At 44.1% G+C, this 26,358-nt stretch overlaps 1 protein-coding gene across 1 annotated transcript in view; it reads right to left on the minus strand.

Moving 5' to 3' along the window:
• Positions 1 to 26,358, minus strand: part of JMJD1C (jumonji domain containing 1C) — a 154,531-nt gene that overhangs the window by 52,750 nt on the left and 75,423 nt on the right. Inside the window, exon 3 of the mRNA XM_027896457.1 lies at positions 2,880 to 2,993. Within this exon, the coding sequence (XP_027752258.1) occupies positions 2,880 to 2,993 (114 nt within the window). The remainder of the gene's footprint in view (positions 1 to 2,879; positions 2,994 to 26,358) is intronic.

Here is a 26,358-nt window from a genome sequence, read left to right on the forward strand (position 1 = left end):
ATTATGAGTATACACAACGATGGGAAAAATTACTCAGTAGTTAAGAATTGTATCTGAAGTGAAATGGAGCCTTCCCACACAGATTCAGACTTACTGTTTGTTTTGGCAGAAAGGTATTGGAATTTTAGGCACTAACAGCAAAATGCAATAAAAAGTGTTTAGGTCACCACGGTCTCTAAGGACTTCATATTGAAAATGTGCAGCCTTGAGAGCTTAAACCAAAAACTAAACACATTTCAGAAAACTCAAAGTTAACTCATCTTTGCAAAGAATGGTTCCTCAGTTCTGTCTACGGCCCAAAAGCAGGTCAATGCTATTCCAGAAGAAATAAGGGAGCAAAAAGGCCCTTTTTACGGAAAAACAGATTTTTCACAGGGAGTTTACCAAATATTTATCTAGGACCCATTTTCATGGCAAAGGAAAGAGAGATATTCCAGAAAAAGATACAAATACAAGCTACCTTGCACTAAGTGGCTGATGGCTAGGAATGTGATTTCCAGCCTGAACAAAAAATAACAAGGAAAATGAACTGAGACAATCCTCCCACTCCAGGTATCTTTCAGCAGAAAATAAGTCTCAGTGATCAAGCTAATATTTCTGACTAACACCCTGTTGGTATGTAATTGTTCACATATTTAAAAAAAAATAGTTTCTGTTCTCCTAAAGACATTATCATTCAGTAAAGCTCTTATCTGTACAATTAACTTGTAAAACTTGGCAATGAGAGACTGCAAGGCCTGCAGAGACATTTCTATGAAAGGCAGTTCTCAAACTTCCTACAATCATTCAAATGAAGAAATCTTTCCACTGTCCATCAGGAGCACAACGTTATTTTATGTTTCTACATTCAATAACCAAGCAATATCCAGTTAAAATGCAAATTCGGGATGCTTTAGTACTTGAAGGAATCTCCATCAGCAAACTTCTTGTAACGTTAAGCAGACAATTTAGGTACCTGCCACCAAACTACTTATGATGGACTCAGGTCAGCAGCCTCCATCTCAGGCTTTAACAGGCAGCGATTCACTCAATGAGAGGGGGAAACAGCCTCATCTCTCACACAGAATTGCCCTTCTACATGTCAAAAATGGGAGCCAAGAGTTAAGGAGGCCAAGCTTTTATCAGGAACTATTTTTGGCAAACTACACCTTTGTACCAGTTTTTGGTTAACGTCTCTTTGAGAAGTGAAGTTGCTAAAGCTGCTAATTTCAAGACAATATGAAGCCAGCTGTTCACATGACACATTTTTAAAAATGATACCTTCAATTTGTATGCACCTTGCCAAATTAAGGTGCTTCTGAGTCTAATGCTCTATCAGTAACGACTCCCTGAAGAGCCTAAAATGCATAGAGCATCACTATGTTAGTGCCAGCCAGGCCTGGCAGTAGGATTGCTCAAAAAAAGGAGCCCTTCTCATATGTTCAGTTTGTTTTGCTCAGCTCAGAAATGATCCACTGCCAAAAGGAGATTGATTACTGTTACTGGAATGAGCATTATCAGAGACATGATCTTGACATATTTCAGGCAAAGGACAGACACCAGCACCAGTATTTGCTTTGTAAAATGAATCTGGAAGATTGCAGCTGGACTCTGAGGGTGAATTTACACTTCACGGCTCAGCTGATTTAAGAGGTCGCTGCTGCCAAAGGAGGATATCCCGCTCCGTGTTGCATCATCCTGACCCCCTCTGTGGAGGAAGCCGCAGCACTGGATGCACCCTGGGCTAATCCAGCTCAGCTCTCTCACATCACAGGCTTTCCCCCGCGCCGTGTCCCCCCCTCCCGTGCTTGGAAATCAGGGCTGTGCTGGTTTAGAAGGCTGAAGGTGCTGGCGTGGGGTCTGATGGTGGGAAGTGTTCTTTGCAGCAGAGTCAAGCTGTTCCAGCAGCTCGAGTCATAACATGTAACCTCACCCTGACAAGAAGCGTTCGACTCGTTTGGCTTCCCCACCACAGACACACAGACGCACCAGCCCTTCCATCAACCGAACCTCCCTCTCCTTTCCCCAGGATTCTCTCTCAGCTGCTTCTCTTTTTCTAGCTCTATATTTGGTATTGGGAAAAAAAAAAAAAGCATCTTGGTGAAGCAGGAGGGAAGAAGGGGTGTCAGGACAAAATTACATAGCATTTATTCAGGGCCATCTGTTATTGCGAGTCTCAAAGTACTATTTCTGTATCACCGCAGTGTACCATCCAAGCCTTAAGGGAGAATTTATGGCTATTCTAATTGCAATCAGTTCAGCACAAGCTGAAGTATCAAATATTTTTCTATTTGTCATAGAAGAGATTTTTAGACCTTCTCCTAAAACAAGGAGGGAATGACTGATTCTCTTGTTCTTTAAATACACTTACATTGATTTATTAATGTGTTTCTAATTAATGGAGAACACATTGAAATACAGGATACTAGAAATTTTGACAGGCTTAAAAATAACAGCATGAGAAATTGTTTCTTTTTTTTAAAAAAAATAACATTTTCTGTTATTCATTCTCAGGAGGAAATAATCAGTAAGTGGGATATCACTGTAGTCATGCAAAGACCTAGATATGAAAGCTCAGCTTCAGAAGGAGAAATACTGTCTTTTATTTGCTCTACAATTAATGGTACTGGTTAACCTTTAAAGGGGTCAGGTATTTTACTTAAGGATAGTTCAGTAATATTAATTGCATAGCACTCCTTGACAAGATCAGAGTCACCAGAACCTATAGATACAGTACCCAATACAATCTTTCACAAAACAAGCAACAATCTCTGCCAATAATGAATAGGAAATTGTTCCTGTAACACAGAACTTGGCCATAAAATACACTTAAAATAATAAAAACATGGGTTCTAGTTAAATTAAATGGATAGTACTTATACACTAATCAAATTTCTTACCTGATAGGGCTGAAAGGCACTATCTTCAGTTATAAAATCCAGTTGTTTGTCCACAAGGAATTCTACTGCAGTAATTGAATTGTATACACTTTTTCCAACCAAGGGCTTGAATGTCTATTGAGAAGAAAAAAAAAATTAAGAAACTAAAAAAAAAAAAACCCAAACACCAAGACCCAAGAACTGTATAAATACAAATGTAATTCCTCCATCAAAACAAGTTAAACCAATCATTAATTATACAAGAAAGGAGGATTTTGTGTTCTGTCGGGTTTTTTTCCTTTGTGCCGTTGGTGGAAAACCAGCTAGAAAAGGGAACTACATCATACACTCTTCCTTTCCCTCACTGTGCTTGAGCAAGAGTGTTTACCACGGCAGCTCAAAAGTGCAGCAGCCCCATTCCACCTCCAACACACAGTTCAGCCCGCAGATCCTCTCTCCGTGCCTGCAGGACCAGCCAGCGCAGGGTGATTACAGAGGACGCTCAAGTGGCAGCAGACTGCAGACGAGAAATCGCTCCCCCCTCCCTGCTCTGAAATCGTTCACCTTGCCTCAAGTCAACCATCTCATTTCCCTGCCCATCTCTGAACTGTTCTGACTGTGCTGCTGCCGCCCCCGCAGCCGCTCCTCCCTGCAGCAACCGGCTGCTCCAGTGCAACGCCTTCCGAGGACACGGCACCCGCTCCCGGGAATTCTGCAGCGGGGCCGGGAGGGTTCCTGCTTCCTCCCATGTCCTGGGAAAGCAGCGAGGGGCTGCCGACCCTCACTGTTTACCCAGCACGGGGGAGGAAGCAGGAAACCTCCCAGCTCTACTGCAAAAGCCAGGCACGGGCAAAGGGGAGCAGGGAGTAAGGGGCTCCTCGACGCCTCCGTACAGGCTTTTCCCAAAATACCCTGCCCGATCCAGGCGCAGCAGGAGGCAGTAGGCGAGCGGGGACTCGAGGGTGTCCCCCGAGAGGGGATGAGCAGGCAGTCCCCTTCCCTGCTGGCTGCGTTTCCTGGAGCAGAAGCGCAAGGAGAGTGTGACTGAGCGGGGATGTACCGACAGAGGATGAGTCAGGTGAAAAGGAAATCCCAGCGGATGGAAGGGAGAGAAAATGCCGCTCTGAAGACAGACGGGAACAGCAAGAGGAAGACATCGGTGAACAAAAGAAATGACTGGCAGAAAGAACATGCAGGATATACAACGGACAAAAACATGGAGGGACAGAAAAAACAGAGGAAAGTTAAATCTACAGGGCAAAAAAACAACAATGAGGGAAAACAGGAAAACAAAAAAGCCCTTTGAGACACATTCTAAATTTAAAATGCAGAAGAAAAAGACAAAGAAGAGAAACAAGAGCAGGTCAAACCACCGAAGCATTGTGCAAATGCTACTATCAGTAAAATGCTGCTATCAGTAGCTCACATGCACCACCCCGCAGCAACAGACCCCAAGTACTTACAAGGGGAGGGCAGGATCACCACGACCTATTTACAGAGGGGGAAACCGAGGCACAAAGCAATCCTTTAACTTGACAAAAGCCACCTAAGCAGGGCAGCAGCAGAGCCAGTGACCTGCCCTCAGCCAGTCTGCAGGCAGCTCATGAGAGAGGCACTCAAGGTTTTATCAGGCTTCATTACCTACTTTACAAAGGTGTTGCCTCGCGATTAGGCTAAATATAGCCCAAGTCTCTCTGGAGCTTCAGCTCTGGCACTTACTAAACAAATCAGAGAACACTTCACTGGAGATACATTATACTTTCTAATAAACCTATCCAACTCCAGAAGTGCTCAGAGTGAGTGTGCAGCATTCTTGTTTCCATTTTATTTAAGGTTTCCCTTCAGCTGTTACCCTTCCTCAGACAAGCAAGAAAAAACCCCCAAACCTCGCAGCCAGTCAGCCATCTCTACAGCAGGGTAACTAGATGAAAGGGCTGGAGGAGCAAGAGCATATGATAATATGCTAACTACAGAGTCTGAATAGTAAATAACTATTTAACCTCTAATAGCTAAGAAAGGGCCTTTGCTCTTGCATCACTTTCCTATAATGGATCTTGTATTGCTAATGGTTTGAGTTAAGAGAAGGTGGAGTTCACATCATGAAATTGCAACGCACTGAGTGTATAAACTCACGAGCACACAGACGTTTCTTTGAAAAAGCCAATGTTGTAGTCTTTCAGTTCTTAATTTGCCCCTGTGTCTTTCCACGCCCTATTATACTTTTTCCACTCTGTCTCCTTTCTAACTTTCTGAGCTATTATTCAGGTCAAGAAAAGCGTTTCCGACTGCACACAACAGGACATACCACATCATTAGCTGAAACCAAACTGTGTGGAATGTGGCTTGCAGTTATCATTCAGGATTCAGACAACACTACAGATTAAGGTACGTGTGAGCCACTGGTTTATCTTCCTGCTGGTATTAAAAGAACTAGTTCCAAATATAGATCTGTGAGTGTGATTATTCTGAGAAGAGAAATGTAATGCCTTCTCACTTGCTTTCATAGATCTATGCCTCTAGACAGGCCAACACCCCCAAAATACACATGTGGAGGACGTAGGCTATCCCACAAGCACAGAGCAAAAATATGTAAATAAATGAAGTAAAACTATGCCATGTTGCACACCTCCTGTGTAGATGGCTGCTCAGCTGCACACAACCTAGGATTTTTCAGACACTATTAGAAAATATCCCCACTATCAAAGAACAACAAAACCCCACCCTTTAATAAAAGCAGGCCTTCTTGGGAAAGCAAAGTCCAGACTCCATCAGCTTCACGAGATAGGCAGGCCACCAGGGAAATATCCAAACTGGGACAGGTTAGGGATTCTAAGATGGAAGACGTGAATGCGTTACACATGCACAAACAGACTAAGAGCACAGCAGGCAAGAGTCAGCTACTAGAGGCAAGCATGTGAGGCATGTAACAACATGAAAATAGATGTAAGAAAGTCCAATACGCTCCTTGCAGACTTTCAGAGGAAAAGCTCCTTGCAGACACTCCCTCTTTCCGTTCCCAAAGTGGAGGACAACTCTTGGGAGTACCATGCATACAGGCTGAAACCAGGAGAAACCTCTGTAAACAGAAATCTCTCTTTCAAACTTGTAGTTTTTAAAAGGAAGTTTTATGCATTAACCCAACTCCCCAAAGACCATAATTAAGCACAGGACTCAAGCACTCAATTTTAAGTCACATTTGAATACAGCACTATTCTAAGTGGATGGTGGAGGGGGGGTGGAAGCCACACTTTTTTGCCCTAATAGACTTCTCTGCTTAGCCAAAGGGAACACACACGCTGTCTTTGGTTGCTTTGCTACCAAGTTGCCTGATGCTGAATAAAGCACGTTTCTTACTCTGCCCCCTCACCCTTCCCAATGAATTTAACCCCAGCTCAGTGCAAGAAATAACCTGCCTACGGGAGGCAGCTGGCACAGCTCTGAGTCTGAGAACTTGACTCTGGACGTTCTGGAAATCCAAACAAATTTTTACAACACGTTACCATCACTTCACAGCAAACAATCACAAAACTATTCAACGGCATTCACCAAAGACGAATACAGCAGATTACTCAGGGACTGCGTTCTCTAACGCCCAGTAACACAACTCATCTATTTACTTATCGTTCCAAAACCCCCGTAGCAACCACAGGACCCACTTTCCCGAGGAAGCAGCAGTGAGCAGGCACACAGCGCGTTTTTCCCTCTGCCTAGTGCCATTAAACAGCTAGAGCGGTGCTACTCCTCCCCCAGCATGCGAGCAGGCAGCTCCCTGGCACTGGCCAGGGCTCCAGGAGCTGCCGTACCTCGGCTGCTGCAGCCTGGGCGCTGCCAGGCCGTGACACCCAGAAGGCTCAATGCAGCAAACGCTCGGGTTACAGCTGAGCTCGCAGCTGCTGCCCGGCTCATCCCGCACGTACCACCTCGTCTGCCTCACTGGGGCTCACAGCCTGCTTAGCTGGGCACTCGAGCCTGCTCCCCACGCCACAAAAGCACATCTTAATGTGCACGTGTACCGTAATCACTCTTTTTTTTTTTGAATATATATATATATATCTTTCTAGAGGAATTTATGCTGTAAAGCGAACAGACTTTTAAAGAGCTAATAATGCAATTAAGAAAGCTATTCTTACACCAAAACCTTTAACATTCTCTAGTTCTTCCTCTTTAAAGCATAAAAATTGAAAAGACCATGTAAACTTAATCTGCAGGTGCTATTCAGTAAACTTTTCCACATATTGTTCTCCAGCCTCGCTGTTTAGTCTGCAATAGCGCAAACACTTTTCACTGTGACACTTCATCATTCAAAATAGCTGTAGCTCCCTTCCAGCGCCTGTTTGTTGCCATGGTTTGTACTCGAAGGCAGAATTACCGAGTGGAAAAGAGTGGACAATAAATAGAGCAGATTTGACGTTAAAACCGAGCACCGGGTTTCCTCATTCGCGGACTCCCCCGCCTGCAATCCCTGCGGAAGCGGTCGTCTCCAGCCCAGGCGTTATTCCGGGCGGAACTCCCGCAGCCCGTGGCCGGGGGGGAGGGGGGGCAGAAGGAAGTGCCCCGCGGGGCGCGGGGGGGCAGCGCCGGCCGGGCCCGCTGCCCGCCGGAGGAGCCGCATGGCCCGCGCTCCAACGGCGGCGCCGCGCCGTTAACGGCCCCGCCGCTCCCGCGCCGCCGTTAACGGCACAAACTTAATCGGGGAAAGAGAAAAGGAGAAAGAAAAAATAAAACCCCAACCCCCCACACACCAGAGAGCCGCAGACCCCCGGTGCGTGCAGACCCCGGCGCCGCCGGCGCTCCCGCCGTGCCCGCGCACAAAGCCGCCGCCGCCGCCGGCCGCGTGCCGCGCCGCGCGCCCCCGCGGGCCCGGCCGTCACGTGCGGGGCTCCCCGCGCCGCCGGCCCCGGCCCGGGCGGGCCCCGCAGCCCCCGCCGCGAACAAAGGCGCCCCTCGCCAAGTTGAAGTGTCCGCGCGGGGGGGTGAACGTGAGTCCCGCGGGGGGAGCCGCGGAGGAGCCCCCCGCCTCCCCGGGTCCCAGTGGCGGATTCAGCCCCCTCCCTGCCCCGCCGGTCGGTCCGTACGCACCTCTCCCGGCGCCCCGCGGCCCGGCCCGCGGGACCTCCGCACCCGCCTCCGCCTTTGAACTCACAAGGAAAATGGTTCTCGCCGCGCCGCTTCCGGGTCGGGCCGGGCGGCCGCGCCGGGGGCGGGGACGGCGGGGCCGGAGGAGGCGGCGGAGCAGGAGGCGGAGGACGCGCCGCCCGCCCTTTGTGGGGCCGGCAGCACGATGGCGCAGCCGGGCGCGTCCCCGCGGCCGGGTCAGGGCGCGCTGCCGACGCCCCGCTTACATAAGGCGGGGGCGCGGGGCCGGTGCGATCCGATCCGATCCGATCCACGGGCTCCGGGCGCAGGAAGGGGCGGCGCTGGGCAGGCCCGGCCCGCGGACACGTCCCGCGAGGCGGGGCCGCGGGACACGTGTGGGCACGGGGGCACCCGCTCTGGACATGCAGACCTCCTGTACAGCCCCAGCGCTCCCCCTCCCCGCTAAGCCCCCGCGGCGCCGGGCCCCTCCTTGGAAAGCTGCTCCCTGTCCCTCCCACGGGTGGGCTTTGGAAAGTCGGCAAGCGAGGACTGTAGCTCTGTCCACAGTCAGCACAGAAAAAACCTGAAGTAATAAAAAGGAAGGGCGGGTCAGGCATGAGCTCAGCGCCTGGTGCGGGTCCAGGAGCAGCCGGGGCAGAGGGCGGGGGGCGGCTCTGCGCCCCCTGCGCAGCCCAAAGCCGCCTCTGCAGGGACTCAGCCCGGGAACCGATGGAAAATGTTCTCAGGCACAATTTTCTCATTTCGCCATACAACCTATTTTCTCCTTTATAACACACAGACACACAAATATTAAACGTGTTTTCCCACTGATGGCTCTAATCAACTAGTCGTTTGCAATTCACATAGAAACATCACTGCTAGTCCAGCAGAAAAAAAAAGTTTATGGGACACTAATAAGACAATGGAATTACCAAATAAAAAATTAGCAATAACACGTGTAATGTTCTCCTTGAACTGAGCTCAGATAGACAAGCATGGATAGGGGGGGGGGGGGGGGAAGGAAACATAATCACAAGGAAAGTTAGGATAGAGGCATTTATTTCCTCCAAACCCTTTAAACATAAACAGCTGTACATTTTTCACTTCATGGAAAAAATACAAAGCATGTCATTTGCCAAGAAAGTATGAGAATAATGGGAAATCAATGCATGACTACATCTCTGTTCTCATCTTGAATTATTCCAAATGATGTAAGCTTAAAGGTGTATTGGAATGCTATAAAATACTGAGCTCTGAAATAAAATACTTGGGTACAGTTAAATATTGAAGTTGAACTGGAAGGCGCTCTCTACCCACCACAGACTTTTCTCCAGCAAACTGGTTTTCCTCCATAACAGTTCACCAGGCTACCTGGGCATGGATTTTACACAATACCCAGCCTGTGCTCAAACCACATAACTGCGAAACTGGATTCTGCTTTGAAGGGACATTATCAGAGGCAGTTTATTGTATTGATTTTCCCTTTTTAAGTGGTCTTCCAGCCTGGCCAGCCCAAGGCAGCTGACAGCCTTATATGGCAGGAAGGCTGCAGGGAACAGCAGAGCCCTGAGCAGCCTCCATCTATTCCTGACCTTCCAGACAGGACAGTTGCTCTTCTCGTCTCTGGCTCCCCTGCCACAGCCTCTGACCCACAGCCCCTCAGGGCAGACACAGAAAGGCCGCCTGCTGCCATCAGCAGAGCATGGGGATCACTACCTCCCTCTGCTCCCCCTAAAACACACCTCCTGCCCTGGCCAGGCCATGGTGGGGCTGCACTGCCTCATCTCCAGAGAAAAAATTAAACAACTTAGTGACACCATTTTGACCTGATTTCTTTCCAATTCTTTCTTCTCCAGCTCACCTCTCACAGGGCGGGGGGGAGTAACACCTGAGTCACTTCACCAGTACCGAGAAAGGCCATGCAGCAGCAGAGACTAAAATGCAACCTCATTCCGTGTTTGCTGCTGCAGTTTGCACCCTTTCCCCCTCTGGAGCAGAAACGTGCCCTTTCTCTGCCACCCAACAGAAACATGGCCTCTTGTCAAGTGAGTAGGGCACTCTTTCACAGACTTGGTTCTTCAGAGGCCTCACCACCTCTAAAAAGTAAAACTCGACATGATCAGTAATAGTTGACACAAGGAAGTATCCTGAACTCACACTCTGCCAAGTGATCAATAAATAATTTTTCCAAACTTAATTCTATACTTGTATGATCTTCAATTTAACTTTAAAGCATATTTTAGACTACTTCCAAGAAGAACTGAACATCCCAAGGACATACTACTTCTACCACCAGATTCACACCTTTCTCACACAGTTTCAGGGGCTTGTTTTACTATTTCTCTTAATAGCCCAAACACTAATAATTATTTCAGGAAGGGCAACAAATAAATTACGTCTATTACAGAGCACAACATAATTCATGCTACTCTTGAACTAATGGTGCTGTGATAGCTGTGTAGTATGTAGTGCAACTGTCAAAGTAGGCAATCCTTAATAATATCCAAGACAGACACTATTAAAATACGAATCACAAGACTGTCTGGAGGACACGCAAGTTTGTCCATTTGGACAAAACTTTATTAATAGACTGCGACTTAGTAACAAAGAATATTAATACCCAGCACAGCACCACCAATTCATTACCACGGAGGGATTCTGCTAAAAATTCTCAAGTTGCACCAGCTATAAATGCAATACTAACTCGGCAACTGTATTTCCATGGGTTTCACTTTAAGACGTTCTCAGGAAAAATCCGCTGAGTGGGAAAACACTTTTTGAGAGTATAGAAAAACAAGGAAGTTGCTACTGGTGCAATTGCTAATGTTAAGTAGACTAAGGCAACATAAAGTGACATTTACATCGTAATTACTCAAATTTACCACAATACATATGTGTATATTCTTAACAAAACACAGATTTGCCATAAAAAGGCATAACTGAATTTTAAACAAGAATTTAAACATGAGCGTCTATCCAAGCTTAGTTGTGACATTTGCAGAAAGATACGTTTTTCAAAGGCTTATTTGGTAGTTACATTCTTTTAGCACTGTTTTCCACTACTGTTTGCTTCTTCTCACAATTGGGCCTGAACTCTGTCAAACAAGCCATACTATGAGCTTGCAGAACAGAGCTGCCTTTGTTCTTTGGCACTGCCAGTCCCCTATGGAATCAGGCAGCACACTGAACTGCACTCGACAAATAATCCCTGACCTTCAATTACTGTCCTGGCTCGCTGCCACAGGATACATGTATTACTGGTAACACAGCATGCCCTATTTTGCAGATAATCGCTAGAACTACAGATAATCATGAAAATCAATGGAAAAATGCAACCATTCCCTTCCTAAAATCACAGTTGTAACTTCCCCGGTGTGCTGCAGCACGGCCCGGGCTCAGGCCGTGCATGTGAGGATGGCAAGACTGTGGGTTTTGTATTTTCAGTGACCGCACAAAGAATTCCAGGTGGTGGATGGCTTTGCCTTCCTCCGCTGGAGGTTTTCAGTTTGGGTTTTGTTTGCTTTGAGGCGGAAGGCTGTGCTGGCACGGTTGTTCATGAGCTGCTCTTCCCGCCCCCCTTCCTTTTTTCCCCTTTAGAACCCTGGTGGGTTTTTCACTGGCTGAGCGGGCAGGGGCTGGTGGCAGCTGCAGCCCCTGCACTTGCGGGCTGGCTGGCAGCCAGCGCCGGGCCCGGAGCCACGGCCCTGCTGGGAGCTGCTGCCACCGGGAATGCCGCACCGGGAGGAGCCGGCACACGCTGACCGGGCGTTCTGCTGTGACCCCCTTTCGCTCCTTGCAGGCAGCGAACCCCTTGAACTGCAAACCGTGCTCTCCTTCCTCACCCCGACAAACCCACGTGGGCAATGCTGCCAGCCAGGAAAGAGCACATGCAAATATTGCAAATGAATAAATATTTAAACTTGAAAACAAATGAAGGTTAGTTAAATCGGTCTTCATCTTTTAAATTAGCATTTCTCTACTTATCTTCTTCCTGTCCGTGCTGCCCCACATTTGCTTAGCAAGCAGAACTGTTTCATGGAGATAGTCCTGCAGAAATAATGCAGTGCAAGGGCAGAGCTTTGCTAAGTCTCATGTCAGTGGAGAAATAAACTTTCTCACTATGCATTTGTGCAAACTGACCGAGTTCAGATGGTGCACTTAAGTGCAGAAGTCAAAGTCCAAAGGAGGGATTAATGTGTGTGAAACAATTATTACTACTGGAGTTGCAACATGCGAAATAGAGCAACTGGCGTTCAGGTGCAAGTTCATCTGGCAAATTCCTCATTTAAACTCTCTTTTTTTGTTGTTATGGAGGTGGGTAAATCAGACATGCAATAATTTCACCAGGCTATCTTTAGTATTCTAATTTTTCAAAATTGAGAAGCTGAGGACAAGGGCACGAGCCCTGATGAAGGAACATGAGCAACAGTACAATTAATACACTCACATATCAACGCTAACTGATTTCACAGTTTATTTCAAATTAATTCAATTTAAAATATGGCTTCTATCTTTCACTGTTTTCAATCAACTTTTAAAACAGTTTTTATCCTTCCCTGGGCAAGCACCATGGGTTTAATGCTGCATGCATCAACATGACTGTGCAATTTTTCCCATTACTTCATCCCCATCTACTCCATCATACCAGTACTGTAAATGCAACTCTGGGAATAAGCTCTATTAGTGAACTAGTGCTATTTTGGGGGCTGAATCAGTGTCCCTGCTGCAACAAGAGACCAATAATTGTGGTAAAACAAAAAACAGATGCATGGCCTTAAAAAAAATAAATCATTATCACTGTAGGCAATAGCACTGTATAAGTTTTCTTATTTGCTGGACAGTGCTCTAACCCCAGATTTATGTTCAAAGACAAAACGTCGAGCAGTATCTCAGGCATCCCTTTGTGGATGTCTCATCTTAAGCCCAGCATCACTACAACAGACTTGTGTTTTCCTAAGCCCTCTCCCCTCATTAGCTGAGGAAAAATGCTGTGACCCTTCCACTCGCTCAAATCCAGTAACATCAATGTCACCTTCAAGTGTGACCTGCTCACTCTCACTTCTGAGCGCAGATCCTTCTAAGAAATGTCTGTTATAAAACATGTTTTTCTCCCCAACCCCATAGTTCAGAGCACCAGCCTACATTCATTCTGCCTTTTGATTACTGAAGCCTCTTTTCTCTGGCCTCACTAAATGCACACATGATCAGACCACGCAAAATGCTGTCACACCCCCAGCCCACCACATCCACTGTTTGCACTGCTTCCCTCAGCAGCCCCATCACACACACTCCACTTCCAGGAACAGCATCTCCCAGTCCTGCTATCGCTCATTTATCAATTTCAGGAACAGTTTACTGGCAACGCTTGCAAAGCTGATTCACTGACATTTTTCCATTTTCACCTTAATGTAATGACCTCTGAAACCTTGACAATGTCTCAGCCACTGCTTTATGGAAGCCTCATCTTCCCTTGTAAGCAGTGCCTCCTATTTCCCATCTGCCTGTCTCTGTGTGTCATCTGCCCTTGACTCACTCAAGTTTTAACTCTATGCAGAAAGGAACTCTTCTCATTCTGTATTTCTTCAACAAATCATTGCACAATGAAATCCTGGACTTTCATATGAGTTTGTAAGTGTTGTGGTAATGTGCCACAACATTCATTAACCTTGGGACCAGATTCTGTCTTCCACAAAGCGAGCACAACAGCGTCAAGTTCATAATGTTCTTACCCACACTCCGTCTGCAATATTCATCAAACCCTTTTTAACTTGGGTGCTATCCATGTTTTGAAGTATTCCTGCTTCTTCAGCTTTCTTGCTTCCATCACAGTGATACCAAACTCCCTCCAACTCATTTCTTGGCTTTACTTTCTTCTTCCAACCCTATCACCAACATTCACAACGTTTCTTGCATTGAATCCTTTTCCCCTTGAACTTACTGGACGTAACATTCATTTACCCAGCCTCCTCTCCACAAAAACAACCTGACTGAGAACATCAGCTTCAGGTTTCTTACATCCACTGAAGTGCTGCTCCTCTGATTCAGCATCTGGCAACTGCCTCCCTCTCATACTTCCTACTAACTGAAGTCCATTACAGAACAGGACTCCACCTTTCATCCTCCTACTATTTCCTGTCCCTCTCAGACTCATTCCCAATTGCCTCTCAGAAGCACATCTCACTTCCTGAGAGCCACACAGATACAGCTTTCATAAGGTCCCTCTCTGGTTTTTATTCCCCAGAGCTTAAATACCTGCCTCAACTTTTTCCATCTCACCCCCTTAACATGTTTGTTGATTTTTCATTTCCAGAGCCCTGTTTTTTTCCCAATTCTGCTGGTTTTTTCAGCTCCTCTGCCCTGCCACTCCCTGTCTTTCCTTTGTCTAAAGCATCTTATTCACCAGCTTAGTCAGCTTCCTGTCTTTTAAATGGACTGTATTTTGTTTTGCATTTTTCTATTTGCTCTTCTCCAGAACAACTCAGGAGCATCTTCACCACAGAAAGATCAGCTTCCCACTGACATTCAGGCTCCTTGATTGCTCAGGCTGCTGGCAGACCCTTCGGTCCAGGGATGCCTCCTGGAAAAAAGCCTCTGGCTCCACTGGAAGCAAACGGGGTGTGGTTCCGAGGGAGCCTCACTCCAGCATCACTTCCTCTGCTATGGCAGTGCTGAGCATGCACCGTGCTGGTATTTTCCATTCCCACAGCCCTATGACTCCTGCAACATCCAATGCTCCCCATATCCTGACGCCACACCCAGGGCACGCAGCGTATTCCTGACATCATGCTGGAAAATGGTCACTTGAGTAGGAGGCTGGAACGACACAGTTCAGTAAAAGTCTACGGGGAGTGGAACTGGCTCTTGAAACAGAGCTGGGATACGTTAAAGAGGAGCTCCTGCGGGGAGCTATCTGGAATAACAAAAGCCTCAAATCATCTAGAAGGTGAAGTACAAAATTTCGGAAAAAGTATCAAGAACACATCCTGTAGAAGCTGAAAGAGGGAAATACCTGCTTCGTGTTATCATGTGAATGAGGTTGTTATACATAAATTTGGAGTCAGTTTCTGCGAAGCAAAAGACTCCTGACTGCCATTGCTCCAGGTTTACATTTACCCCCTTTTACTGACAGCATTGTATTTCACCGTTTGTCAGGCACAATGAGAGCTGTAGAATGAGCATATTCAACCTGAAATATATTCAGAATGTGGTTTTTTGGTGAATAGTTCAAAGGCTGCAACTTCTACTCCTTCCTCCTTTTCTACTGCCACTGTCTCCAGTAAGTCAGGAATCCCATTTGCCAGTTCTTCAGGCTTTCTGTCTGGCTATTTCTGGATTCCCCTAATAGGGAAAGGCCATTCATGGAGGGAGAGGATTACTCATTTTGGGTGCCGTGCTTATGTGCTCTCAGTCCCAGCTTGCTGGGGCTAAGGTCATACTTTAACATTGGTCTGTGTTTGGCAATATATCCTTTTTATATTCTAAACATGTACACTTTACACATAAGAGTATCTTAAAAGTAGTAATTTCATATTTCCAAACACTAAGATTTAAATATTAAACAACACTGATGCATTGTGGTTTAATCATCTCTATCAAAAGCTCCATCTTACTGAGGCAACACGCTAGTATATACTCCTCAAATAAAAGTACCAGACTGTTCACCTCACCTTCGTGTGTCACACAGGCAGGCAGAAAAACAATCTAGTGTCAGATGCACAGAAATATGTATCTATAACCTTCTTGAGCAGTATTTCCTCCTGCTGTGATTGTTTTATAATCATTCTGTAGCTCTGTCAGACATCCTACACAGATAACAGTTGCTGGTACACCGATTTGATTCCTGACTCTACAGCATTAAAAGGTTTGGGAGAACTTCTCAAATAAAAAACCCTTATAGGCATAAACCACTAAGAAGGTGAGGTTAAAAGTTTACACTTGATAATAAAAAGTCTGATGGAACAGACAGGGTTTTAGTCAATACATCCCAGCATCAGGATAATGCTGAAATAATGTTGAAACGCCATCAGTCTATCTAGTAAACAAATTAGAAAATAACCTAGATATCATAATGGATTCTCCCCCCGCAATGCTATTTTTAGATTCTCACATCTGCCCTACATGCTTGACCAGTAGCAACCTTGATGGACAAACACTTTTTTTTCCTTTCAGGAAAACGCAGGACAGATGGTGCTCAAAGTATTTCTCTCAGAGATAACAAGTTTTCCGCTTTTTATAAATTCACTCATCTTAAAACTGTGACAGCTGTGAGTTTAAAGATAAAATCGAAACGATCCAGATCTTGTTCATCTCCTTTCTCTGAGGTCCCTGAAAGGTCACACAAATATGTCTCACTTAGAAGTTTCCCACTAAATGTGAAACGCACTTCTTTTCTAAGTTCAACTTTGTGGTATGTTAGAAAGAAGCAATTTTTTCAAAGTTGTGTCTTAGGCTTGTACTGTAAATTTGGGATCTTCTGGATCCACTTGTATAGTGTATCAGACAGTATTTACCTCCAAGATCTATTTATAGCAGTGATTACATTCCCCCATTCCTCCCATACTAGCTTACATGGCAATGTTACCAGCCTGCATTTTCTACTTCCATGTAGTCTCTCATGTGAGATTGTACTTCTACACCCTCCCCTGCATCCTGTTTGGCTTCAATTAATTTTTCTTCAGCATGGCTGAACAGGATGGTGTGTGTTAGTTTAAAAGCACTCTCAGGGGCAGCTCTGAGGGGACACAAGCACATCCCAGAGTCACACCCTGATCACCTGGCCATCCCCCAGCAGGTTCACAGTGCTCCTCTGACCAGCCAGAAGGCTCAAACCCCCTCCTTGCCAGTGCTTCCGCTGGATAAGCTCTCGTCTACATTTGCCATCTGCTCCTAAATCCACCACTTTCTGTTTTATGCAGTGACGTTTTGTTCCATTTTTACTACTTTGTTTCTCAAGGACATTCATTTTTAGTCACATAAAACCCCCCTCATTCTCTGTGTTAAGGGCTTCACCTATTCTGCACCATCTACTGATTGAAATACATTTAATCAATTAGTCCAAACATTTTCGTGAAAAGACTAAGCAAGTCATTCCCAAAATGCGTTAACAACTATTGGCAGACAGACCTATTTCACCGCTCCACCTATTTCAACACCGCTCAGCTATCATCTTATAAACTAATTCCTACCTAATGTACTGCTCACACTCCTAATCCCAGTCTTCCTCTGACTCTTCATCGCTGGCCATACTGTGGAATGCATTACCAAAGTCTAGGTTCATTATATTAATTACATTTTCTTGCCTAAGGACAAAGCCAGCCAAAGTTTTTGTTCAAGTGGGTCCATGATGTAGCATTTCAAGGTGCTGGTGGCAAGAGCAGCCTGTGATTAAGGGCAGGGGGAAGAAACTCAGAGTAGCTATAACCAGTCTATTTGTAAATACTTTTTAAAGAATACAAGGCCATAACTAAAAGCCAGCATGAATCCAAAAATATGTCATAGCATCCTTAATGTCCAAGCAAATTTCCTTGACAAACAGGAGAGTAGAATTGAGAAGCAGATCTATATCCTGACACTGCCTCCTATGATACTCACGACTGCAAGCAGAACAGATTACACCCAAATTAAACTAATATCAAGAAAAAAAATAAATAAAAATAAATAAATAAATAAATAAACTCCACAAAAGCACCGAACATTTAGAAATTACCACTAACTATCTGTCAAAATACGTACGTAGAATGTCGTTTCCAAAGTCACCTACACTGGGTCTGCTCTTACTCACTGTTTTCATTAGTGACCCAGATGATGGAACAGAGACTACATTTATTAAATTGACAAACAACCAGCTTGATGGGACTGCAAATTATGTTAGAAGACAAAAAGGCAAACTGGACAAGTGGTCTGAGAAAAAAGACGACATGCAAAACACTGCACGTAGGCAAAGTCAACAGCAGAAATACTGAATGGCTAAGGAGAAATTCCGCAGAAAAAGAGAGGACAGGTTCAATTTATAGGCTATGAGTTAGCAGTATCATGTTGTAAAAATATAAACACAACACTGGGATATATAAATGTTAGTACAACCTGCGTTCTACATTCATAAAGCCTCGGTTATAGTACTGTAAAGTGAGCAGAGTTTTGGATGTTGTCCTTCATGACAGGTATGTACAATAAAATGAGCATAGTTTTGGAAAATACCATGGATGAATACAGACTGAAGAGACTGGGAGGGGAAACTGGTGGGTGTGTCTCCGGCTATGAAAACAGGATGCTGCAAGGAATAATTTCTTAATCTCTACAGCAGACACAACAAGTTCTAACTGCCTTAATTTAGATTAGATGATTTCAAGGTATTTTTCAGTCTTAAGATTCTACTGTATCCACAGAGTCACTCACCTCACCCAGATAAAACAGCATTTAGAAACACATGCTCAAATTACTGATCCATTTAAGCCTGTTTTTATTATGCCATATACTGCTCTGACCAACATCACCTATTTCACGGCCTCTCTGAACAGCTACAAACCATTGATCCTTGGGGGGCTGCAATGCAAATGAGAGTCTCAAGACCTCACTCCCTGGCAGCAAATATTCCGGTGATAATCTTGAGAGCTGTGAGATACCAGCTTTCCCTGCCTGCACTAATCCCAGCCTGCACATTCCCACCGACGGAGCCGAACAGGAAGATTTACCTGCAGACCTTGGGAAGGGTTCTGGCAGATCATCCCCGACCTGAAGGCCATGGGGCAGCCTTCCTTGTCTAGAAAATTAATTATTCTCAAAGACAGCTTTAAGGTCAGTAAAATTCACTCTCTGAAGTAGGTATATTGCAGTTTACTTCATTTTCTTTAATCTCCCAAACCCTTGATTCCTCCCGCCCACACCCCTCTACGCCTTCCAAAGTTTTACAAATTGTGAGGACAGACTGACAGGCTTTTAATTGCTTGTCTAATTCTTCCTTTCCCCCTCTTCATGTTGGCACTGCTTTCTCCAATCATTGGTACCACCCTGAAGGAAAGACGATCTAAAATAGTTACAATAAGCACTAATTCTTGACTAATTGTGAGATGGAAATTTATACTGGCCTAAGTATTTTACAATCCTCAAGTTCCCTCTCGTAGTAGTAATTTCCATTCTCTTATTTTCATACATCTTGTGTTTTCCTCCTAGTTATCATTATCCTTATTGAAAAGCCCAAAATATTTAAAGATTTAGTTGTGTATTATCATTATTCTCTAACCTTCTCACCATGCAAAGCCTTTTTATTTATTTTCACATCATTTGGAAGATTGAGTTCTACTTTAGAAACAAACCTGAATTAAATTGTCCTGTCCCCTGCGTCCCCTCTGACATTGCTTGCACGGTTCCTGTCTTACTATATCTCCTTGGGCTGACTATTCATCCGTTTTGGTCTGCAGACCAGGATTACTTTACTGAGGATTCAGTTCTCAGACAAGCTTTACATATCCGTAACTTCAAGAAATCATGTCCTGAGGCTCCTTACACTTGTGACCAGCTTTGCTTATTTAAATTGGCCACTAAGATTCAAACCCTAACATTTCCAAACAAACTTCCCTGTATTTTTTATGTATTTCAGACTGAATCAACCCACAATTACTAAGGGTGCAATTTTAAGTTCCCCTGATTAACTGTAAAACTGCCCCTGCCTGGGAATGCCTGCATGCCTCCCCAGCCCCCAGCATGGCTCTGTCTCTCCTGTGGCAGCCGGATCCATGGGAGCTCACCCCCACCCGGCTGACTCACTTCACTAGAGTCACCTTGCTGATGTAACTCCCGCCTTGGCTGCGTGACTGCTCGGATCAGCTCCGGGGGCAGATGGAAGGAAGCCAGCCCAGCTCCCTCAGCAGCTGATAAGGCATAAAGTGAAACTGAATCCCCAATCCAAAGTTATTTTCTAGAATATCCTCATTGCTTTTCAAAATGAAGTCTAAAGCAACGCTGACTTCCTGTTGGTTCAGTGACTAGTTTAAGGAAGGAACTTGTCAGCAATCACATCCAGGAATACCTTGGCCCTATCACTTCTTCTCTTATCTCTACCTGGGAAAGTAAACCACCTGATAACAAGCAGTATTTATCTAACAACACTACAAAGATCCCTATCCCTGTTCGAATTTAACCCTGGGGCCAAGACAGATTCTTTGCTCCTTCTGTCATCTTTTTCCAAAGTGATTTTGAGCCAAACTTATTTTGGTCTGTCCTTTATACGCTGAAGTATTTTTTTCTGGTCTACTATATAATTACTACTGCACAGCTTTTGCTTGTGTTAGGTTACTTCTGAACAGCACAAAGCATTTTAAACACCTAAGCTTTCCAGTTCCTAAGAGCATTCTGCCACCCTTCAGATGTTTTATACCCAACCTCTATGAGCAGCTTGGATTTCTATGGGTTTTTTTGTTGTCCAGGCTCTGAACATTTCAGTTATTTCTTCGTAACCACGTCCCATTATCCATTAACCTTTCCCTAGCTGCAGTGCCTGACTATGACTCTTCAATCCTGGAGCTCTTTTCCTTCTTAGTTGGTACTAGTCTTCTACCCACTGACACTTCTCCATATGTTGAGACAGAAACAAGCATTTAACCTAAAAGCTGAGGCCTGAATGGAGACTTCATTGTTGGTCAAAGCCTTCTTCCTTACACTGAAGTTCCCAGCCACTGAACCAGCCACCCTCTCTAAAGGCAATTTTTCCAGGTATTTGGGGGCAGAGCCTCCCTGGAAGAGTTATCCCTCATGGTTCTCTCCTCCAGGTACCACACTTCCACTCAGGATTGTCAGAGCACTTACTCTGTCTTCTCCAGTGCAATATGCACATCTGTAATTCCCCAGTGCTATATGCACATCTCTAATCCACCACTGGAAGGAAATTCCCTGTCTGTCGTTTATCCTATCACGAAGGCTAATGATGGAGTCTCTCCTTCCCACTCCCACTCAAATCCCTTCAGGATCTTTCTCATTCTTATCTTCCCATTCAGTAACATCAAAAGTCTCACCAAGAAATCTGCAATTCCTCAGCCCTCCCTTAGTTCTTGGATCTGGTTTAAGTTCTAGCCTCATTGCCTGTTGCATCTTGAGTCTTTCAGCTTTTCTGGCTTTTTCTCGTCTTCACTTTTGAACTGTATTAGTAATTTCATGCATACTATATTTAGTCATCTTTATTAAATCTGCCATTTTTCAGGTTTCCTCCACTGTTCCCTTGATTATTAACTCTCATCTGTTTCAAGTCCTTGCCTTTAAAAAGGACACACACCAAACTCCCTTGATATACTCACCAGTTACACAGCAGCTACTTATTAGCTGTTTGACTTCTGAAAAGTTTTGTTTAAAGGAATTTCAACCCTTCATTTAGATCAGCTGTGGGTAGCAGCAGGAACCATCTCATACTCAAGCTCAAATGCTGTCCATAAATTACATTCAAATCAAACACTAGTCACTGATTCTCAAGAAACAAGATTCGCTTTCCAACCCCTTGGGAAAGGGTCCTATGCTGGCTTTGCTGATCTCTACTGAAAGCCCGGGGCTATATAACAAACTGGATGTGTCAAAGATGTCTGCTTTGGTTATTCCCATGGAAGTCTATCCAATTCTGGCACAGTTAGAGGCCAAAAAAAATATGAGAGTTCACAGACATTTGAGTGAGAAATGCTTGCAAAGCAAGGAACTGTTTCCTTTCCTGGCAATCACTGTTCCTGGCTATTGAGGGTTGTGGCCTCAGAGATGAGAACCAAAAAGTGTTCCCCACTGCTGGCACTCACCACTGAAGAGAAAGGGAGATGTAATGGGAGGAGAAGGCACAGGGGGCAGGAAATGAACCACCAGAAGGGCAAGAAAGAGCAAACAGGCAAAACAGCTGGCAGTGGATTAACAAGAATAGAAAGCTGTGCATATTACCCACAGACATCCCCTCTGGTAGCTGGAAACACACCTAAAACCGCCAGGCAGCAGCCCTCTGCTTTCCACCAAGAAGCACAAGTCACCCAGGCCCCGTCCCCACACCCTGTTCTGCCTGACACCTTCCTCCCTTCTGTGCCCCTTCTGAGGACTTTTGCCACCTGCAAGGTACTACAGCACGTGCATGTGGGGATGAGGAACACTGTCCATTTGTTTCCCTTTGACTTTAGTATAGCTCTTGTAATTTATTTTTTTAATAATTCTTCTAATCATGTTCAATTATTTTGTGTAATAGCATTTCAATTTACTATTTAAATTATTCTCCTTTTTTTGGCCCAAAAAGCCAGCCATAACTGAAACAAAAATATCAATAAATCAGATATAACTGTTTTAAATCTAGGACTATTCAAAAGTTTGGATTTTTGTTTTTTTACTCCTATTTAAGATATCCTCATGCTGTGCTTATTCAAGATACAAAGCAAGCAATGGATGGGAGTTTAAAAATGAAGCCTCCCTCTGGTCTTTATATTCTCATATCTGTAAAATGTTTTTAAGAACTTTACTGCCTTCTCTCCCCCCTCCCCTCCCAAAGTAACAAGAACAAGCTTTACGTTAGATAGGTATTGAGGGAACAAAAGAGTAACTCTCTCTGACAGGTTTTTATTTTTCTCTGAAAGAGAGCTATTACAGACCAAGACCCACAAATGGAGTTGGACAATAGGGCAAGCACTAAATCTTTAGGACACTTCTCCCCCTCCTACCCATTTCACAGTGCTGTAACATTGTACAGTGAATTACTTCAGGAGAATCTATAAAATGAATGACCCATTTCTGGTCCAAAATCCCAGCTGTGAATCACATAGCCATTTGGCCTATAAAAAGCAGAAACCATCACCTTTCTGCACCCCGCCACTCGCCTCCCCCTCCCCAACCTGTTCTGGTACATAAAAAAAGAACTGGGATGTTTTCCAGTGAATATAAAAGCTAAGAACTTTTTGAGAAAGAAGAACAGTTACTTTTAGAACTCCCTCTCCTTATGAAAAAAATCATCAGGCATACCTGCACACAAAATCTGCATTTCTCTCCCAGTCATTTTTCAGCCTTTCTCTGTAACAGAATTACACCTGACTTTCTCTGTAAGACTGAAAATAAAGGGGATAAGGAAAAATACATCCATGGATTTGAGTTTATTTCAGTAAAGATGCTTTGTGTTAAGTGGCTCTAATAGTGGCTTTAATGACAGAAGAAAATACATATCCTGTTTAGGGAGACAGAACAGAGATACTCCAGCTGTGCAAGACCTCTCCAGCCAACTAAGGTGTGCTTACAAGGATTGTGCCTTCCCCACACACCGGTAGCTTTTTCTCTGCCTCCAAGTTAACAGATGATTTAAGTAACATATCAATGGACTTCAGCAATAAATACCTCATCATTGTAATGAAAAAGAAATGGACTGCTAGTTGTCACAGCAGAATCTAAATTAGGTTTCTATATTTAGAAGTACCACCTTTTTTGAGGATAGTAATGTGCTTCAGCTGAAGGGCAAAAGAACTCATACAAAGTTGGTGCAGAAGCTCCTGAACAGGACTAGAAGTGGCAAAAGACTGAAATCAAAGAAATTTATACATGATGATGATGAGCATCAAATGTAATTATAACATCAACATTAAAACTAATTTGTGGAAGTTGGGAGGCCTACGAAATTGGAAAGAGAAGTTTAACTAGCTAAGTTCTAGATCTTTAAAGAAATTAAAAGGACAAAACTTAATTCCATTATCAGCTTTTTATTTATGACCTTTCAAACAGAAATTAATTAAAACACTGTAATGACACCAGATATTTGTCATAGTAGTAGTGTTGTAGTTATTAAGGTCTAAGGCTGAAGACTGACACTTCTATTTCAGAACTGAAGAAGAACTTGCATTATTAAAGACTAACCATTCAATTTCTTCTGTTTCTGTCAATCCAACAAAATATTTGGCTATTACAAAAGCCTCACCCCACCTATTCCCAAAAATATTGAGGGCTTTTCTTCTATTGCATTTTCCCCCCCACTGAACTCTTCTACTTGAGTTATTCCTTTACTTTTGGTCACTGACAGAGACTTTAGTGAAGCTGATCCTCTGTCAGTGAAACACAGTATTTTAAAGTAGACTCTAGATGTGGGAAGTTACTCCTACTCCATTTTTGCCTTTCATTCTGTCTCATTTTCTTTGTCACTGAAATGTTCCCAGTCTGAACTTAATAAAAATAGTCAAGGTGACCCTCATTTATTTCATATCTAAAACATCCAGTAACTCCAGATGCTCCATTCCAAATACAACCAATTTTTTTGCATTCCAGTTTAAACCAGACAACAGATCCTCTAGGGCAGATAAGTAGAAAAAAAAAAAAAAGGCAATTGCAAGCTGCAGTAGTCAAAAACCTGTACCATATAAAGCTTGATGGACTCCATATTAGACACTACTTTGGTTTATATCACTGGTATGCAGTAGGAGGAGAAAAACAGGATTAATGTAAAAGACACAGGACTTGAACATGATTAATTAAGCTGGAAAAACGTAATTGCAATGGCATATAGGAGACATGTAACCTCACCATTCAGCCACAGAGCCAAGAAGGGGAACTGACCTGTTACCCACGTGCCTTAACACTTAGCAGAACATTGGCAAGTTACTGAAATACTTGTCTGCCTCCCTCCCATTTCAGCATACCTTCCTTGGGACACCATCACTTCACAGAAAAACTGAAACCCATCCTTTTTGTTGTCTGGTCTGGTAATACTCTGCAGTTCTACTTCTCACATGTAAAATTTATGACTTGTATTCAGAAGTGTAACCCTGTCTGTAATGCACAGACATATCCCACTGGGCTCTAGATTTTAATAGTTTTAATAATATAATATGCATATTTTAGTGGAGTTGTCATTCTACTGCACAATCTTGCTTTTCCAATCAGAGAACCTTTAACAGTGGGCTAAAAATCACATTTTAAGGACCAAAGTAGCTTGAGGAATACGAGAAATAAACATATATGTGTATATATATATTCTTTTTTTCCCATGCAAACTGTGCCAGGGAGGTATTGGGCCACAGAAGGGAGACCATGACCTGACTTGTGGCAGGAAGCAGAGGGCAGAGGCCCAGTCACTGTTTTCAGGCCTCTCTGTAGCACTGTGGTGGAAAGCAGAAGCCAGCCAGACCACAGGAACTTCGAGGTGTCAGCACCCCTTTCACCACTGCTCCTCACCCAGCAGGCAGCAGGTATCACAGGCCACTTGCACTGCAGCTGTGAGTGCAATGAATGACCTTTTCTCCTCCCCAGCAACATTTCTGAAACAAAACTCTCATTCAGGAGGGAGACGCTCCATGCAAAAGGTTGACACTTAAAACGCTTTCCAAGACGTGCAGCTCAGCTAAATATATTTGAATGTATTTTGCCTTTCACTTCAGGAATTAAAAAACATGGGCAAGAACTGAATTTCAGCTTGCTGATAGGTGAGTTCAGCATAGAGATTATTAAGAGCATTATGGGCAAAAGAGCCATTTGAGCATTTACTCACGAGCTTCCCTCCATGCCCCTGCGATGGAGTGGGGAGTATTCCTGAACATCTACACAGTCCAGATTCCTTCAGGCTTTATATATCAGCAAAGAGAGACCTGCTAACATATTAAACAATTTCAGTCTGTGTCCTGAGTGTTTACTGACCTGTTGTCAGCTTGTGTGGCTGTTGCCCACGCAGGCGGTAGAGGATGGGAATGCCAGCTTTGAAAAGGGAAGCCCAGTTTCAAGATCCTCTTCCATCCACTTCAGAGCACTTTCTGTTGTTACTCCTCACTCTGACCCAGGAACATGAACTCTCACTCCTACCTCCCATGTCAGCATCAAAACCACGTTCCAGCAGGAAAGGGACTCTTAACAAACCAACTCCTCCATGAAGGTTTCCATGAGACTTCTCTCTGGTTTAGGAGCAGTTTATTTCGTCAAAAAGTGCATTTCTGTGGCTACCTCAACCATTTAACAATGGCTGATGGTCAAATACACTTTGGTTACTAATTCAAATGAACTCAGTTGGAAATCAAAGCTACTTCCGCCTCCACCATATTATTACAGCTGACTGCAATTACTGCATTAGAACAATGAGTATTATTTTCCATGGCACAAAGTACTGAATTTTAGAGGGTATCAGCCATCAACTCTGAAGTCTGAACAGTCTTCAGTGAAGGGCAGCATTTAATCCAGAGAAAACAGATTTTTTTATACCAAGTTCTGCAAAAGGATTTCCCATGGGCAGTCTGTTTTGACAACAGTTACCACACTGGGACATGTGAAATGACTATAGTTTCCCACACTAAAAGATGACCATCAGTTTCAGAAGCATTCATGTTTGTTAAGTAAATGTTCATATTCACAAAGAAAAGGGGTGAAATGGGACCAATGAAAACTTACTAAACTAAAATTAGGTTTATTTTTTTTTTTAATAAATTCATCCCTTGATGAGTATTCTTCTAGGTACCAA

Source organism: Empidonax traillii, unplaced genomic scaffold (assembly GCF_003031625.1).
Source record: "Empidonax traillii isolate 1590-97213 ecotype Southwest subspecies unplaced genomic scaffold, ASM303162v1 scaffold498:size1131258, whole genome shotgun sequence".
NCBI lineage: Eukaryota > Metazoa > Chordata > Aves > Passeriformes > Tyrannidae > Empidonax > Empidonax traillii.